This window comes from Oncorhynchus gorbuscha, linkage group LG08 (assembly GCF_021184085.1).
Source record: "Oncorhynchus gorbuscha isolate QuinsamMale2020 ecotype Even-year linkage group LG08, OgorEven_v1.0, whole genome shotgun sequence".
NCBI classification, from domain to species: domain Eukaryota; kingdom Metazoa; phylum Chordata; class Actinopteri; order Salmoniformes; family Salmonidae; genus Oncorhynchus; species Oncorhynchus gorbuscha.
Genome location: NC_060180.1, coordinates 5,186,335 through 5,205,477, shown reverse-complemented (window position 1 = coordinate 5,205,477; position 19,143 = coordinate 5,186,335). Strand labels below are relative to the sequence as shown.

The 19,143-nt window shown below is 45.2% G+C and overlaps 1 protein-coding gene across 3 annotated transcripts in view; it reads right to left on the bottom strand.

The window, feature by feature from the left end:
- Positions 1–19,143, bottom strand: part of LOC124041120 (calcium-activated potassium channel subunit alpha-1-like) — a 342,355-nt gene that overhangs the window by 159,096 nt on the left and 164,116 nt on the right. For all 3 annotated transcript variants that reach the window (XM_046358328.1, XM_046358326.1, XM_046358327.1), the window contains exon 3: positions 11,352–11,413. In XM_046358328.1, coding sequence (XP_046214284.1) covers positions 11,352–11,413 — 62 coding nt within the window. The remainder of the gene's footprint in view (positions 1–11,351; positions 11,414–19,143) is intronic.

Sequence of the window (19,143 nt, the reverse complement as noted above, 5' to 3'; positions counted from 1 at the left end):
GCTCAGACAGGCAGCCTTTAAACTGACTGGGGAACAGCTTGTGGATAACAAGATATAGCACTTAACAACAGTGTGCACCTGAACCACAGCCTGAGCCTGCTGATCTGGGGTCAGATCAGTGAAAGGGAAATCAACATCAACACAAGGCAGAAGAGTGTCTCTGATTGGCAATACTGAACAGAACCATCCTGGTATATCGAGTATGCACCGTCAAAAATGTTCTCGGGAAAAACACACAGCCTTAAACCTACAACACACACACACACACACACACACACACACACACGTTACAAAACCAAACCACATCCCCATCACAGCCCTTTGAACATAAAGCCAATTATGTGATAAAAGCCTCCATGCTTATATAAATGCAAATAAAACGACAGGACTTTCCTTATCTATCTGCCCATTCACTGATTAAACTAACATTGTTCTCAACTTCCATTAACTCCAAGCTGCTCTGTCTGGGTTGTGTTGTTGATGTGGTTATTCTACCCAACTTAGATGAATGCACTAACTGCAAGTTGCTCTGGATAAGAGCGTCTGCTAAATGACCAAAATATACAAAAATGTACAAATATGTAAAAGTAATGATGCAGGTGTTACATTCAGACTACATCTCTGGAGGAATATACAATAGCTGGGAACAATTTATCATGTTATTTTTTCTGCTAAAGAGCCTGCAGTATGTCTGGGCTTTGTGACAGGGAAGAAAATGAACACGGCATGACCATGGGTATAATGTTGAAGATGGCTGGAGACTAGATGTTATATAGGAGGTGGATGGAGACTAGATGTTATATAGGAGGTGGATGGAGACTAGATGTTATATAGGAGGTGGATGGAGACTAGATGTTATATAGGAGGTGGATGGAGACTAGATGTTATATAGGAGGTGGATGGAGACTAGATGTTATATAGGAGGTGGATGGAGACTAGATGTTATATAGGAGGTGGATGGAGACTAGATGTTATATAGGAGGTGGATGGAGACTAGATGTTATATAGGAGGTGGATGGAGACTAGATGTTATATAGGAGGTGGATGGAGACTAGATGTTATATAGGAGGTGGATGGAGACTAGATGTTATATAGGAGGTGGATGGAGACTAGATGTTATATAGGAGGTGGATGGAGACTCTAGATGTTATATAGGAGGTGGATGGAGACTAGATGTTATATAGGAGGTGGATGGAGACTAGATGTTATATAGGAGGTGGATGGAGACTAGATGTTATATAGGAGGTGGATGGAGACTAGATGTTATATAGGAGGTGGATGGAGACTAGATGTTATAGGTGGATGGAGACTAGATGTTATATAGGAGACTCTAGTGGATGGAGACTAGATGTTATATAGGAGGTGGATGGAGACTAGATGTTATATAGGAGGTGGATGGAGACTGGAGACTAGATGTTATATAGGAGGTGGATGGAGACTAGATGTTATATAGGAGGTGGATGGAGACTAGATGTTATATAGGAGGTGGATGGAGACTAGATGTTATATAGGAGGTGGATGGAGACTAGATGTTATATAGGAGGTGGATGGAGACTAGATGTTATATAGGAGGTGGATGGAGACTAGATGTTATATAGGAGGTGGATGGAGACTCTAGATGTTACATAGGAGGTGGATGGAGACTAGATGTTACATAGGAGGTGGATGGAGACTAGATGTTATATAGGAGGTGGATGGAGACTCTAGATGTTATATAGGAGGTGGCTGGAGACTAGATGTTATATAGGAGGTGGCTGGAGACTAGATGTTATATAGGAGGTGGATGGAGACTAGATGTTATATAGGAGGTGGATGGAGACTCTAGATGTTACATAGGAGGTGGATGGAGACTCTAGATGTTACATAGGAGGTGGATGGAGACTCTAGATGTTACATAGGAGGTGGATGGAGACTCTAGATGTTACATAGGAGGTGGATGGAGACTCTAGATGTTATATAGGAGGTGGATGGAGACTAGATGTTATATAGGAGGTGGATGGAGACTAGATGTTATATAGGAGGTGGATGGAGACTATATGTTATATAGGAGGTGGATGGAGACTAGATGTTATATAGGAGGTGGATGGAGACTAGATGTTATATAGGAGATGGATGGAGACTAGATGTTATATAGGAGGTGGATGGAGACTAGATGTTATATAGGAGGTGGATGGAGACTAGATGTTATATAGGAGGTGGATGGAGACTCTAGATGTTACATAGGAGGTGGATGGAGACTCTAGATGTTATATAGGAGATGGATGGAGACTAGATGTTACATAGGAGGTGGATGGAGACTAGATGTTATATAGGAGATGGATGGAGACTAGATGTTATATAGGAGGTGGATGGAGACTAGATGTTATATAGGAGGTGGATGGAGACTCTAGATGTTATATAGGAGGTGGATGGAGACTCTAGATGTTATATAGGAGGTGGATGGAGACTCCAGATGTTATATAGGAGGTGGATGGAGACTCTAGATGTCACGGTTTTCGTTGTCGGATAAGGAAGAGTAGTCGGACCAAAGCGCAGCGTGGTATGTGTTCATGTTTGTTTATTGAACTGAACACTAATACAAAATAACAAGATAAGAAATGAAAACAAAACAGTAAGGTGCAAACACTAAACAGAAAAGAACTACCCACCAAAAACCCTGTGGGAAATAGCTACCTAAGTATGGTTCCCAATCAGAGACAACAATAGACAGCTGTCCCTGATTGAGAACCATACCCGGCCAACACAAAGAAATACAAAAACATAGAAAAAAAACATAGAATGCCTACCCAAATTACACCCTGACCAAACCAAAATAGAGACCTAAAACGCTCTAAGGTCAGGGTGTGACACTAGATGTTACATAGGAGATGGATGGAGACTAGATGTTACATAGGAAGTGGATGGAGACTCTAGATGTAATATAGGAGGTGGATGGAGACTAGATGTTACATAGGAGGAGGATGGAGACTCTAGATGTTATTTAGGAGGTGGATGGAGACTCTAGATGTTATATAGGAGGTGGATGGAGACTCTAGATGTTATATAGGAGGTGGATGGAGACTCAGCGTAGCCTAGTGGTTAGAGCGTTGGACTAGTAACCGGAAGGTTGCGAGTTCAAACCCCCGAGCTGACCAGGTACAAATCTGTCGTTCTGCCCCTGAACAGGCAGTTATCCCTCTGTTCCCAGGCCGTCATTGAAAATAAGAATGTGTTCTTAACTGACTTGCCTGGTTAAATAAAGGTACAATTTAAAAAAATTAAATATAGGAGGTGGATGGAGACTCTAGATGTTATATAGGAGGTGGATGGAGACTAGATGTTACATCGGAGGTGGATGGAGACTCTAGATGTTATTTAGGAGGTGGATGGTTACATCGGAGGTGGATGGAGACTCTAGATGTTATTTAGGAGGTGGATGGAGACTCTAGATGTTATATAGGAGGGGGATGGAGACTCTAGATGTTATAGAGGAGGTGGATGGAGACTCTAGATGTTATTTAGGAGTTGGATGGAGACTCGATATTAAAAAGGACATGGATGGAGACCAGATGTTATATACAGTGGGGCAAAAAGTATTTAGTCAGCCACCAATTGTGCAAGTTCTCCCACTTAAAAAGATGAGAGAGGCCTGTAATTTTAATCATAGGTACACTTTAACTATGACAGACAAAATGAGAGAAAAAAAATTAAGTTCAAACAGGTGCCATTAATACAGGTAACGAGTGGAGGACAGAGGAGCCTCTTAAAGAAGAAGTAGCAGGTCTGTGAGGGACAGAAATCTTGCTTGTTTGTAGGTGATCAAATACTTATTTTCCACCATAATTTGCAAATAAATTCATTAACAAATGCTACAATGTGATTTTCTGATTTGTTTTTCTCACTTTGTCTGTCATAGTTGAAGTGTACCTATGATGAAAATTACAGGCCTCTCTCATCTTTTTAAGTGGGAGAACTTGCACAAAAAATACCTTTTTGCCCCACTGTAGGAGGTGGATAGTGGACAGGGGGGGGGGGGGGGCAGGAAAAGCTTCATGGCTTTTCAGGTTTCAATCACAATCCAACAGAGAGCAGATTCCCGTATACAGGTGTTGGACTGAACCTGTCCCCAAGTCTGTCCACAACAGATCCCATTCAGTTACACAGAAATACAATGTTTACAATAAATTCAATGAATTGATGTAATTATATGTAACTACACACTAACTACACTACAAACTCATTTTAAAACAGAATTTCAATTAGTCATTCATTTGTCCATGATAATTCAATCATGGTTTTCTATGCCTTATCAGCAATTACCAGGTAGAGCTGAGTAGGCTGATCTTAATATCCCTGCTGTACAGTCATAAGAGACAGTCACTGCTTCCCAAATGGCACCCTAGTCCCTATGGGTCTTGGTCAAAAGTAGTGCACTAGAAAGGGAATAGGGTGTCATTTGGGATGCGCACAACCGATATCAGGCTCCACAGTTCAGAAAATTAGCAAAGCTCAATTTCCAAGAACACGACGTTGACAACTAACATTTGTCTTGCTATCTGTCTGCGGAGCATTAAGCCAGTTTAAATAAGAGGTATTGTTAAACATTAAAACGCCTCCAAAAAAACAAAACCATGTGAATTAACTGTCATTTGTGTGGACAGGGGGACTTGAGACCACAAAATACTAAACCTGCTCTGCAAATTAAATCAAACCTTTTCATTTATCTGTGTTCAGCGTGGCTGCGGCTCTAAACCATAAATCGTGTGTACAAAACATTAGGAACACCTTCCTAATATTAAGTTGCACCTCCTTTTTCCCTCAGAACAGCCTCAATTTGATGGGGCATGGACTCCACAAAGCTGTCGAAGGCTTTCCACAGAGATGCTGGCCAATGTTGACTTCCCACAGTTGTGTCAGCTTGGATGGATGTCCGTTGCGTGGTGGACCATTCTTGATACACATGGGAAACAGTTGAGTGTGAAAAACCCAGCAGCATTGCAGTTCTTGACACACTCAAACCGGTACTCCTGGCACCTACTACCATACCCCGTTGAAAGGCACTTAAATCTTGTGTCTTGCCCATTCACCCTCTGAATGGCACACATCCACAATCCATGTCTCAAGGCTTAAAAATCCTTCTTTAACCTGTCTCCTCCCCTTCATATACACTGATTGAAGTGGATTTAACAAGAGACATCAATAAGGGATCATAGCTTTCATCTGGACTCACCTGGTCAGTCTGTCATGGAAATGTATACTAATCAGTTGGATAAAACTTAGCAGACCGTTTGTAGATCCAATACCCTTCAGGTCTGCCCAGTCCGCTTCCAAACATATTTCTCACCTTATCCCATTAATAAGTAATTAAGAACTGTTTCTCTCTTCACTGCTGTCATTGATCGCCCGCGCGCACACACACATCTATCTGATAACCCAGAAACAGTATGTGTGTGTATCGGTGTGTGTGTGCCATGTATGTGTGTGTGCTGTGTGTGCTGTGCTGTGTGTGTGTGTGTGTGTGTGTGTGTGTGTGTGTGTGTGTGTGTGTGTGTGTGTGTGTGTGTGTGTGTGTGTGTGTGTGTGTGTGTGTGTGTGTGTGTGTGTGTGTGTGTGTGTGTGTGTGTGTGTGTGTGTGTGTGTGTGTGTGTGTGTGTGTGTGTGTGTGTGTGTGTGTGTGTGTGTGTGACAATTGCCAGGAATAAGGAGATCATTCTAGAAGGGCCTTCCTGCAGAGTCTATTGAATACATACCTCATTCATTCACTCCCTCGTTCAACAGGAGCAGAGAAGAGAAGGATGAGATGAAGCATTTAAAACAGACCAGGACGTGGGAGGGAGGGAGGGAGGGAGGGAGGGAGGGAGGGAGGGAGGGAGGGAGGGAGGGAGGGAGGGAGGGAGGGAGGGAGGGAGGGAGGGAGGGAGGGAGGGAAGAAGTATGCTCCCAATGAAAATATTACCAAAATAGCACCAGCTTTGCAACAAATAATAGAAAAGAGAGATCAACAGGGATTATGACTCTCTCTCTCCACAGATGCTCTCCTGATTACAAGAATAAGAGGTACAGTACTTTATTCCAGTCAATAGAATCTCCCTCTAATATTCCTTCCACCTGTTTCCACTGTGTTTACAAAGCATTCCACTGCAGGGTTAAGGTTAGTAACACTCTACAGCTCCTCTAAAGACAACAGCCACCTGGAAAAACATAACCCTGGGGAGGATACTGGTGTTTCGTACCCACTGATCAGTGCTGTGTGTGGACCTCCTCCCTCTTGGGAGAGCAGAACACATTCTCCACTGAGGTAGACTTAAAAGCCCATGTTATAAAAAGATCTCCCTCCCTCTCTCTCCATCTCCCTCTCTCTCCCTCCCTCTCTCCCCATCTCTCTCTCTCTCCCTCCCTCTCTCCCCATCTCCCTCTCTCTCCCTCCCTCTCTCCCCATCTCTCTCTCTCTCTCTTCAAAAGAGCTGCTCTGAAGAGCAAGAGATGAGGCTATAATGTATTATGAATATATATGTATGTTATCAAGGCTGTGTTATTTGCTACAGTAATGACTTCCATTAACAGCGGACCTGGAGCTCTCTGACCATCGATCGGATCAATCGTTAATATTTCAGAACACCAGAAGGAAAGGTCATGCAAAGAGTGTTTGTGCTGCGTTGATGCGCGCATGTGTACGTGCGTGTGTACGGGTTCAGAACATGTTTAGGATCAGGGGGAGAGGAAGAGTCTACAAGTCAACACAGAGAGAGATACACACACACACACACCCAGGGGTAAGTTGGTCACATTAAAGAAAGAAAGAGACAGAGAGAGACAAAGAGAGACAGAGAAAGACAGAGACAGAGACAGAAAGAGACAGAAAGAGACAGAGACACACAAAAAACTGTAAAATCATTATTATCTAATGAGTCAGAGAAACAGTCCTTAACTACAGCTAACATCCTTCCCTAAAATCTTGTGTTTCCCTAGGATCATTCCCCAATACCTAGTATCCTTCCCTAAAACCTAGGATCCTTCCCTAAAGCTTTCAGGTATGTTTCTGTCTCTCATGCGTTAGATCAACCTCTCTGTGTATCCAGAGGCTTACTGTCTTGTCAATCACCTCGTCTAGGCTCTCTATAGAGTTTAATGTCAGGTTCTGTCTGTCTGTCTGTCTGTCTGTCTGTCTGTCTGTCTGTCTGTCTGTCTGTCTGTCTGTCTGTCTGTCTGTCTGTCTGTCTGTCTGTCTGTCTGTCTGTCTGTCTGTCTGTCTGTCTGTCTGTCTGTCTGTCTGTCTGTCTGTCTGTCTGTCTGTCTGTCTGTCTGTCTGTCTGTCTGTCTGTCTGTCTGTCTGTCTGTCTGTCTGTCTGTCTGTCTGTCTGTCTGTCTGTCTGTCTGTCTGTCCGTCTCTATAGAGTTTAATGTCAGGTTCCGTCCGTCCACCCAAGGACAAACAGGCTGGTGACAGACACAGACAGGCTGGTGACAGACACAGACAGGCTGGTGACAGACACAGACTGGTGGCTGCCTGGTGACCACCTGATGACAGACTGGTGACAGACAGACAGGCTAGTACAGACACAGACAGGCTGGTGACAGACACAGACTGGTGGCTGCCTGGTGACCACCTGATGACAGACTGGTGACAGACAGACAGGCTGGTGACAGACACAGACAGGCTGGTGACAGACACAGACAGGCTGGTGACAGACACAGACTGGTGGCTGCCTGGTGACCACCTGATGACAGACTGGTGACAGACAGACAGGCTGGTGACAGACACAGACAGGCTGGTGACAGACACAGACTGGTGGCTGCCTGGTGACCACCTGATGACAGACTGGTGACAGAGCCTCTGCAGTCAGAAACACTGCATTTACTGTTTTGTCCATTTATATCATGCTAAATGGTTTGATAACATTCTAGGCTGCTAACAAACAGAGACCAATCACACAGACACTGTCTGAGCCTTACACACCGGGCTCACAGTGAGAGAGATAGGTGGAGGGAGGGAGTGGGAGGAGAGAGACCGAGGGAGATAGAGAATTAGAGGAGGGAGAGAGAGAGGTGGATAAAAGGATAGAGAGAAACTCAGAGATGGTTTCTTCCCATCAAGCCTTGAACTCGGCATTATAAAGGAGATTTGTATCCCTCTTTTTGTATGAAATATGCAGTCGAGTCAGATCAGAATGAAAAGAGTTGAGTGGGGAAAGGAAAAGAGAACGAGATAGAGGGAAGAGAGAGCGATAGGGAGGGAGAGAGAGGGAACAAAAGAGGGAGAGGTAAAGAGGGGAAGGACTATATCCCTTTCTATAAACAAGGGACGAGACACATGCCAGGAATCATTTCCACACTACCGTAACCTGCACTACTGCTCAGATAACACCGCAGATGACAGACTTGGCATGATTTTATTAATTTCATTACTTTCATTTTTTTCTTGTCACGGCAACACTCAGACCTACTATCTGTATGGCAGAGGAAACAAGCCGAGGGAGGATGGCAGAGGAAACAAGCCGAGGGAGGATGGCAGAGGAAACAAGCCGAGGGAGGATAGCAGAGGAAACATGCCGAGGGAGGATAGCAGAGGAAACATGCCAAGGAAGGATAGCAGAGCTAACAAGCCGAGGGAGGATTGCAGAGGAAACAAGCCGAGGGAGGATAGAAGAGGAAACAAGCCGAGGGAGGATAGAAGAGGAAACAAGCAGAGGGAGGATAGAAGAGGAAACAAGCCGAGGGAGGATAGCGGAGGAAACAAGCCGAGGGAGGATAGCGGAGGAAACAAGCCGAGGGAGGATAGCGGAGGAAACAAGCCGAGGGAGGATGGCAGAGGAAACAAGCCGAGGGAGGATGGCAGAGGAAACAAGCCGAGGGAGGATAGCAGAGGAAACATGCCGAGGGAGGATAGCAGAGGAAACATGCCAAGGAAGGATAGCAGAGCTAACAAGCCGAGGGAGGATTGCAGAGGAAACAAGCCGAGGGAGGATAGAAGAGGAAACAAGCCGAGGGAGGATAGAAGAGGAAACAAGCAGAGGGAGGATAGCGGAGGAAACAAGCCGAGGGAGGATAGCGGAGGAAACAAGCCGAGGGAGGATTGCGGAGGAAACAAGCCGAGGGAGGATAGCGGAGGAAACAAGCCGAGGGAGGATAGCGGAGGAAACAAGCCGAGGGAGGATTGCGGAGGAAACAAGCCGAGGGAGGATAGCGGAGGAAACAAGCCGAGGGAGGATAGCGGAGGAAACAAGCCGAGGGAGGATGGCAGAGGAAACAAGCCGAGGGAGGATAGCGGAGGAAACAAGCCGAGGGAGGATGGCAGAGGAAACAAGCCGAGGAAGGATAGCAGAGCTAACAAGCCGAGGGAGGATTGCAGAGGAAACAAGCCGAGGGAGGATAGCAGAGGAAACATGCCGAGGGAGGATAGTAGAGGAAACATGCCGAGGGAGGATAGCAGAGGAAACATGCCGAGGAAGGATAGCAGAGCTAACAAGCCGAGGGAGGATTGCAGAGGAAACAAGCCGAGGGAGGATAGAAGAGGAAACAAGCCGAGGGAGGATAGCGGAGGAAACAAGCCGAGGGAGGATAGAAGAGGAAACAAGCCGAGGGATTTGTGCAGAGGAAACAAGCCGAGGGAGGATAGAAGAGGAAACAAGCCGAGGGAGGATAGCGGAGGAAACAAGCCGAGGGAGGATAGAAGAGGAAACAAGCCGAGGGAGGATAGCAGAGGAAACATGCCGAGGGAGGATAGTAGAGGAAACATGCCGAGGGAGGATAGCAGAGGAAACATGCCGAGGGAGGATTGCAGAGGAAACATGCCGAGGGAGGATAGTAGAGGAAACATGCAGAGGGAGGATAGCAGAGGAAACATGCCGAGGGAGGATAGTAGAGGAAACAAGCCGAGGGAGGATAGCAGAGGAAACATGCCGAGGGAGGATGGCAGAGGAAACATGCCGAGGGAGGATTGCAGAGGAAACATGCCGAGGGAGGATAGCGGAGGAAACAAGCCGAGGGAGGATAGTAGAGGAAACATGCAGAGGGAGGATAGCAGAGGAAACATGCCGAAGGAGGATAGCAGAGGAAACAAGCCGAGGGAGGATAGCAGAGGAAACAAGCCGAGGGAGGATAGTAGAGGAAACAAGCCGAGGGAGGATAGCAGAGGAAACATGCCGAGGGAGGATAGCAGAGGAAACATGCCGAGGGAGGATTGCAGAGGAAACATGCCGAGGGAGGATAGCAGAGGAAACATGCCGAGGGAGGATAGCAGAGGAAATATGCAGAGGGAGGATAGCAGAGGAAACAAGCCGAGGGAGGATAGCAGAGGAAACATGCCGAGGGAGGATAGCAGAGGAAACATGCCGAGGGAGGATAGCAGAGGAAACAAGCCGAGGGAGGATAGCAGAGGAAGCATGCCGAGGGAGGATTGCAGAGGAAACATGCCGAGGGAGGATAGCAGTGAGTCTAGGAACAGAATCATAAAAAACCACACATGTCCATAAACAGATGCACATAGTCTACAATAAAGGAAAGACATGTATCACTGTCAGCATTTCCCTAGATATTTCCCTAGCTATTTTCCTAGATATTTCCCTAGATATTTCCCTAGATATTTTCCTAGATATTTCCCTAGTCATTTAGCAGATGCTCTTATCCAGAGCAACTTATGGGATCAAATAGGATTAAGTGCCTTGCTCAAGGGCACATGGACAGATTTTTCATTATCATAGTATTATTAACTCTGCTGGTCAGAGCTCGGATGGGTGAGAGCCTGAGAATGGCGTGGGTGGGTGATTTTAAGTATGGGATGCTTAGTTTACCGTGTGTGTGTGTATGCGTGTGTATGCCCGCGTGTGTGTCTACAGGTGGGGGGGTGTAGGTATATGTGTGTGTGGGTTTACAGATGGTGTGTGGGGGTCTACAGATGGTGTGTGTGTGTGTGTCTACAAGTGGGGGTGTCTCTGAGGACCAGGCAGATCCACTGATATCCTGTTCTATCTAGGTTACCATGGAAACAAAAGTTTGGCGCAAGGCTGACCGGCTTCTATTGACAAAACCATAAAGGAGGAGTGGAGCTTTATAGTCTTTCAGATAACACACAGAAATCATGAAATCCACCATCAAACCCAGTACATTATACTGGACGACGAGGACCACACCGTGTGTCTGAAGTATCTATTAATATCATATCATGTTCAATAGCAACTCATAGATTAAGAACTACTTCCATACAGCTACGTAACTCAGTAAGAATTATATTTCACCGATGTGAGTGACTGTAGCCTTCCATGTATGAGTTCACTTGGTGAAGAAATATCCGATGTGATATGAAATTACAACGTACTGTTCAATGGCAGCTCAACACAAAAGCACATATTAGCACATAAAAAGGGGATACTTACTCAGAAGAATCTATAAAGTATATTCCAAGTGCTCCAATGCTGAGAGCGAAAACTAGCACAACCTATAGAGGGAGAGGAGAGAGAAAGAGAGATACATCGGTTTTAGAAAGCTAACATGTACAGTGCTTTCGGAAAGTATTCAGAAGGCCTCAGTTTAAAATTAAATAAATAAATGAAAAAATCCTCAGCAATCTACACAGAATATCCCATAATGACAAAGTGGAAACAGGTTTTTAGAAATGTTTGCAAATGTATAAAATATAAAAAACAAACACCTTATTTACGTAAGTATTCAGACCCTTTGCTATGAGACTTGAAATTGAGCTCAGGTGCATCCTGTTTTCATTGATGTTTCTACAACTTGATTGGAGTCCACCTGTGGTAAATTCAATTGATTGGACATGATTTGGAAAGGCACACACCTGTCTATATAAGGTCCTACAGTTGATAATGCATGTCAGAGCTAAAAACCAAACCATGAGGTCGAAGGAATTGTCTGTAGAGCTCAGAGACAGGATTGTGTCCAGGCACAGATCTGGGGAAGGGTATCAAAACATTTCTGCAGCATTGAAGGTCCCCAAGAACACAGTGGCCTCCATCATTCTTTAATGGAAGAAGTTTGGAACCACCAAGACTCTTCCTAGAGCTGGCCACCCGGCCAAACTGAGCAATCGGGGGAGAAGGGCTTTGGTCAGGAAGGTGACCAAGAACCCGATGGTCACATCCTGAATAATGAACAGTGGATAGTGAATAGCAACTGTAAGTACAGTTGTATACATAAGAGATTGAAAAGGGAATGGGAACACACTAAACATCTGTAAACCTGTAAGTCTTGAAGGGTGACTGCATGTAGTATTGAGGGGAAGGCTACTGTGACAGACAGCCTTACATAATACAAAGTCATTGGTTGTATTGTACTGGATGCTATTACACGAAAGGCACACACGCACACCGTATCCCCAGCAACATACCATCACAATGTGCTGAGTTTTATTGTGAAGACAGAAGGGGTAATATAAGGAGAACGTAACTCTAAAAGTAATCATTCATATCTAACATGCAGTCATGCAATTCCACGATAATGAATTTACACTTAAAAGTAAAACAAACCATACAACTCTATTCACAAGGACTACTTTTAACAAATTACATAGAACAATTTACTATAACAGATTTACAGGAAGAACTGTGCAGATACAAGTAGTCACTGTGCATATAGTTGGTTGGTTAAACTCTGAAATCGATGGTTTTTGTTTGGCAGTCTCAGTGTCAATACTTTACAGTGGAATTGCCCATGCTTTTCACACAGAGACCAGCTCTCAGATGTATAAACCTTGTGTTCACACAGAAACCAGCTCAGATGTATAAACCTTGTGTTCACACAGAAACCAGCTCAGATGTATAAACCTTGTGTTCACACAGAAACCAGCTCAGATGTATAAACCTTGTGTGCACACAGAAACCAGCTCAGATGGATAAACCTCGTGTTCACACAGAGGCCAGCTCTCTCAGATGTATAAACCTCGTGTTCACACAGAGACCAGCTCTCAGATGGATAAACCTCATGTTCACACAGAAACCAGCTCAGATGTATAAACCTTGTGTTCACACAGAAACCAGCTCAGATGTATAAACCTTGTGTTCACACAGAAACCAGCTCAGATGGATAAACCTCGTGTTCACACAGAGACCAGCTCAGATGGATAAACCTCGTGTTCACACAGAGACCAGCTCTCAGATGGATAAACCTCGTGTTCACACAGAGACCAGCTCTCAGATGTATAAACCTCGTGTTCACACAGAGACCAGCTCTCAGATGTATAAACCTTGTGTTCACACAGAAACCAGCTCAGATGGATAAACCTCGTGTTCACACAGAGACCAGCTCAGATGGATAAACCTCGTGTTCACACAGAAACCAGCTCTCAGATGGATAAACCTCGTGTTCACACAGAGACCAGCTCTCAGATGTATAAACCTCGTGTTCACACAGAGACCAGCTCTCAGATGTATAAACCTTGTGTTCACACAGAAACCAGCTCAGATGGATAAACCTCGTGTTCACACAGAGACCAGCTCAGATGGATAAACCTCGTGTTCACACAGAAACCAGCTCAGATGGATAAACCTTGTGTTCACACAGAGACCAGCTCAGATGGATAAACCTCGTGTTCACACAGAAACCAGCTCTCTCAGATGGATAAACCTCGTGTTCACACAGAGACCAGCTCTCAGATGTATAAACCTTGTGTTCACACAGAGACCAGCTCAGATGGATAAACCTCGTGTTCACACAGAGACCAGCTCAGATGTATAAACCTTGTGTTCACACAGCGACCAGCTCTCAGATGGATAAACCTCGTGTTCACACAGAGACCAGCTCTCAGATGGATAAACCTCGTGTTCACAGAGACCAGCTCTCAGATGTATAAACCTCATGTTCACACAGAGACCAGCTCTCAGATGGATAAACCTCGTGTTCACACAGAGACCAGCTCTCAGATGGATAAACCTTGTGTTCACACAGAGACCAGCTCTCAGATGGATAAACCTTGTGTTCACACAGAGACCAGCTCTCAGATGGATAAACCTCGTGTTCACACAGAGACCAGCTCTCAGATGGATAAACCTCGTGTTCACACAGAGACCAGCTCTCAGATGTATAAACCTTGTGTTCACACAGAGACCAGCTCTCAGATGGATAAACCTTGTGTTCACACAGAAACCAGCTCTCTCAGATGGATAAACCTCGAGCTTGATTTTTTTTGTCCAGCACTGGGCTTTATCTGTGTCCAGGAAACAGTCTCATCGTGTCTCTTTCAGAAGATAATCATCTACAACACGTCAGGGGGGGGACATCTGTTCACACAGAGACCAGCTCTCAGATGGATAAACTTTGTGAAAACAACGCATTAAAACACACGACTGAACACGTTAAAACACACGACTGAACACGTTAAAACACACGACTGAACACGTTAAAACACACGACTGAACACGTTAAAACACACGACTGAACACGTTAAAACACACGACTGAACACGTTAAAACACACGACTGAACACGTTAAAACACATGACTGAACACGTTAAAACACACGACTGAACACGTTAAAACACACGACTGAACACGTTAAAACACACGACTGAACACGTTAAAACACATGACTGAACACGTTAAAACACACGACTGAACACGTTAAAACACATGACTGAACACGTTAAAACACACGACTGAACACGTTAAAACACACGACTGAGAAAGATATACTAATGTTTACTCTTTCTTCCTATTCAGCCAGAACACAATAGACATCCTCTGTCCTCCACGATTGTAGCATTCATTATAATTAATGGGCGCCTGATCTTTGCCATGCTAATAAAAAACACCATGTATTTTTAATGGTGTCTCTGTGTGGGAGATGGTGGGTTCCAGAGTGTGGGTCTGGTTGAGGCTAGCGATAACAATAGCAAAGCATAGCGCCAGCCTGTACTGCAATGTTGAAACACAAGCCTTACCCTACACCCACAATAACATCTACTAAATATGTGCTTACAACCAATGTAATTTAATTTGTAGCCCTGCAGTATGACCTGAGTGATGCAGGTTATTTTAACATAGCACTAGCTAGTGTAGCCCTGCAGTATGACCTGAGTGATGCAGGTTATTTTAGCATAGCACAAGCTAGTGTAGCCCTGCAGTATGACCTGAGTGATGCAGGTTATTTTAGCATAGCACTAGCTAGTGTAGCCCTGCAGTATGACCTGAGTGATGCAGGTTATTTTAACATAGCACTAGCTAGTGTAGCCCTGCAGTATGACCTGAGTGATGCAGGTTATTTTAGCATAGCACTAGCTAGTGTAGCCCTGCAGTATGACCTGAGTGATGCAGGTTATTTTAGCATAGCACCAGCTAGTGTAGCCCTGCAGTATGACCTGAGTGATGCAGGTTATTTTAGCATAGCACTAGCTAGTGTAGCCCTGCAGTATGACCTGAGTGATGCAGGTTATTTTAGCATAGCACCAGCTAGTGTAGGCCTGCAGTATGACCTGAGTGATGCAGGTTATTTTAGCATAGCACTAGCTAGTGTAGCCCTGCAGTATGACCTGAGTGATGCAGGTTATTTTAGCATAGCACTAGCTTGTGTAGCCCTGCAGTGGGGTGGCAGGTAGCCTACTGGTTAGAACGTTGGACGAGTAACCGAAAGGTTGCAGGATCGAATACCCGAGCTGACAAGGTAAAAATCTGTTGTTCTGCCCCTGAACAAGGTTGTTAACCCACTGTTCCTAGGCTGTCATTGAAAATAAGAATGTGTTCTTAACTGACTTGCCTAGTTAAATAAAGATTTTTAAAAGTATGACCTGAGTCATGCAGGTTATTGTAGCATAGCCCTAGCTAGTGTAGCCCTGCAGTATGACCTGAGTGACACAGGTTATTGTAGCATAGCGCTAGCTAGTGTAGCCCTGCAGTATGACCTGAGTGATACAGGTTATTGTAGCATAGCGCTAGCTAGTGTAGCCCTGCAGTATGACCTGAGTGACACAGGTTATTGTAGCATAGCGCTAGCTAGTGTAGCCCTGCAGTATGACCTGAGTGACACAGGTTATTGTAGCATAGCGCTAGCTAGTGTATCCCTGCAGTATGACCTGAGTGATACATGTTATTGTAGCATAGCGCTAGCTAGTGTAGCCCTGCAGTATGACCTGAGTGACAAAGGTTATTGTAGCATAGCGCTAGCTAGTGTAGCCCAGAAGTGCCTGACCTGAGTGACACACAAAGGAGAAAGGAAGCTAGGTTCAATGCCAGCCACACTGACAACATCCAGATATCTTTACTGTGATAAGACTGTCTAGAAGGCTGATATCTATGCCGTTGGGAAGATCATTGGTGGAGTGGAATGCATCAGCTGATCTGATTCCCACAACTAAATAGTCCAGCACCTGTTTCTGTTTATGTCCTGGCTATGATTGACTGGACTCTCCATCACACTCTCAACATCACACATCCACTGTCAATATATCAAATTAAGAGAAATCATTCAAAACAGAAAACATATGTTAACCTTGGATGTCAGGATACTGTATAGGACTTCCCCCACAAGAGGGCATAGTTAGTTTGTAATGAGTGGATTTTCTATGGGTACAGTGGACATCTAGGGCATGCAGGTTGGAGCCACACACACACAAACACACACACACTCTCTCTTCACACGGGGAACAACCCAGGTCTTCACATCAGTAGGACAGCTGAAAATGACCAACAGGACTTGAGAGGGATGGAAGCGTAGCTTAGATGTGGAGATTCTATCCTTATCTGAGTCTCTTATGACAGAGGCAGTCCTACTGTATGAACACAGAATGCAAGTACATACAGTAAGTGGAACAGTAAAATCCACATTTCCTTGATGCTAATCTTTGTCCTTCTCATCTGTGAGGAAAGAGAGCGAGAACAGAGGTAGCCTGAGCAGGATGGATGCTCAACAGCTTTCCAGTGAGCGGTGAGCATCCACAGATGAGGTCTGAGATAAGAGTCCTCCTCTTCAACTGACCCAGTTACTCAGCTGTGAATGCTACGTGGCTGTCGCTAACACTAACCAGTGCTAGCCGTCATATGTGTGTGTGCGCACGCATGTGCATGTCTGTGTGGGCACTGCTTCAGATAACGAGGGTTAGCCGTTGACCTCAAACCCACACATTTCAAAGACCTGAGCGCAACTGTAAGTCATGACTGTGATTCCAACAGACAGGGGAAACCTACAGCAAATGGCAACAATGTGGGGGCATCCCCAGCGCCGACAGACTACAGACAGAAACACAGCTGTAGGCCTGACAAGCTGGGGCCAGACTCTGGGAAATGTAGTTTTGACAGTAGTCATATAATATTACATTATAATAGTAATCTATAAGGTAAATGAATGCTTGTTTTGAGAGTTAATACACTATACATACAAAACTATGTAGACACCCCTTCAAATGAGTGGATTGTGCTATTTCAGCCACATCCGTTGCAGACAGGTGTATAAATCGAGCACACAGCAATGCAATCTCCAAAGACAAACATTGTCATGGTCTTACAGAAGAGCTCAGTGACTTTCAACGTGGCACCGTCATAGGCTGCCACCTTTCCAACAAGTCAGTTGGTCAAATTTCTTCCCTGCTAGAGCTGCCCACAGTCAACTGTAAGTGCTGTTATTGTGAAGTGGAAACGTCTACTCGCGAAGTGGTCGGCCACACAAGCTCACAGAACAGGACTGACGAGTGCTGAAGCACGTAGCGCAAAGAAATTGTCTGTCCTTGGTTGCAACACACACTACCGAGTTCCAAACTGCCTGGAAGCAACGTCAGCACAATAACTGTTCGTCAGAAGCTTCATGAAATGGGTTTCCATGGCCAAGCAGCCGCACACAAGTCTAAGATCACCATACGTAATGCCAAGCGTCGGCTGGAGTCATTTAAAGCCCGCCACCATTGGACTGGAGCAGTGGAAATGCGTTCTCTGGAGGGATGAATCACGCTTCACCATCTGGCAGTCCGATGGACAAATCTGGGTTTGGCGGATGCCAGGAGAAAGCTACCTGCCCGAATGCATAGTGCCAACTGTAAAGTTTGATGGAGGATGAATAATTATCTGGGGATGTTTTTCATGGTTTGGGCTAGGCCCCTTAGTTCCAGTGAAGGGAAATCTTAACACTACAGCATAGAATGACATTCTAGACAATTCTGTGCTTCCAACTTTGTGGCAACAGTTTGGGGGAGGCCCTTTCCTGTTTCAGCATGACAGTGCCCCTGTGCTCAAAGCAAGGTCCATACAGAAATGATTTGTCGAGATTGGTGTGGAAGAACTGACCGGCCTGCACAGAGCTCTGACCTCAACCCAATCGAACACCTTTGGGATGAATTGAAACACTGACTGCGAGCCAGGCCTAATCGGCCAACATCAGTGCCCGACCTCACTAATGCTCATGGCTGAATGGAAGCAAGTCCCCGCAGCAATGTTCCAACATCTAGTGGAAAGCCATCCCAGAAGATTGGAGGGGGGGACCAACTCCATATTACCATTGAAGCCTATGTACAGGCTTACCATTGAACCCTACGGACAGGCTTACCATTCAATTAAACGGACAAGCTTACCATTGAACCCTACGGACAGGCTTACCATTGAATCCTACAGACAGGCTTACCATTCAATTAAACGGACAGGCTTACCATTGAACCCTACGGACAGGCTTACCATTGAACCCTACGGACAGGATTACCATTGAACCCTTTGGACATGATTACCATTGAACCCTATGGACAGGCTTACCATTTAACCCTATGGACAGGCTTACCATTGAAGCCTATGGACAACCTTAACATTGGACCCTATGTACAGGCTTACCATTGAACCCTATGTACAGGCTTACCATTGAACCCTATGGACAGGCTCAACATTGAACCCTATGTACAGGCTCACCATTGAACCCTATGGACAGGCTTACCATTGAACCCTATGTACAGGCTCACCATTGAACCCTATGGACAGGCTCACCATTGAACCCTATGGACAGGCTTACCATTGAACCCTATGTACAGACTCACCGTTGAACCCTATGGACAGGCTTACCATTGAACCCTATGTACAGGCTCACCATTGAACCCTATGGACAGGCTTACCATTGAACCCTATGTACAGGCTCACCATTGAACCCTATGGACAGGCTCACCATTGAACCCTATGGACAGGCTTACCATTGAACCCTATGTACAGACTCACCATTGAACCCTATGTACAGACTCACCATTGAACCCTA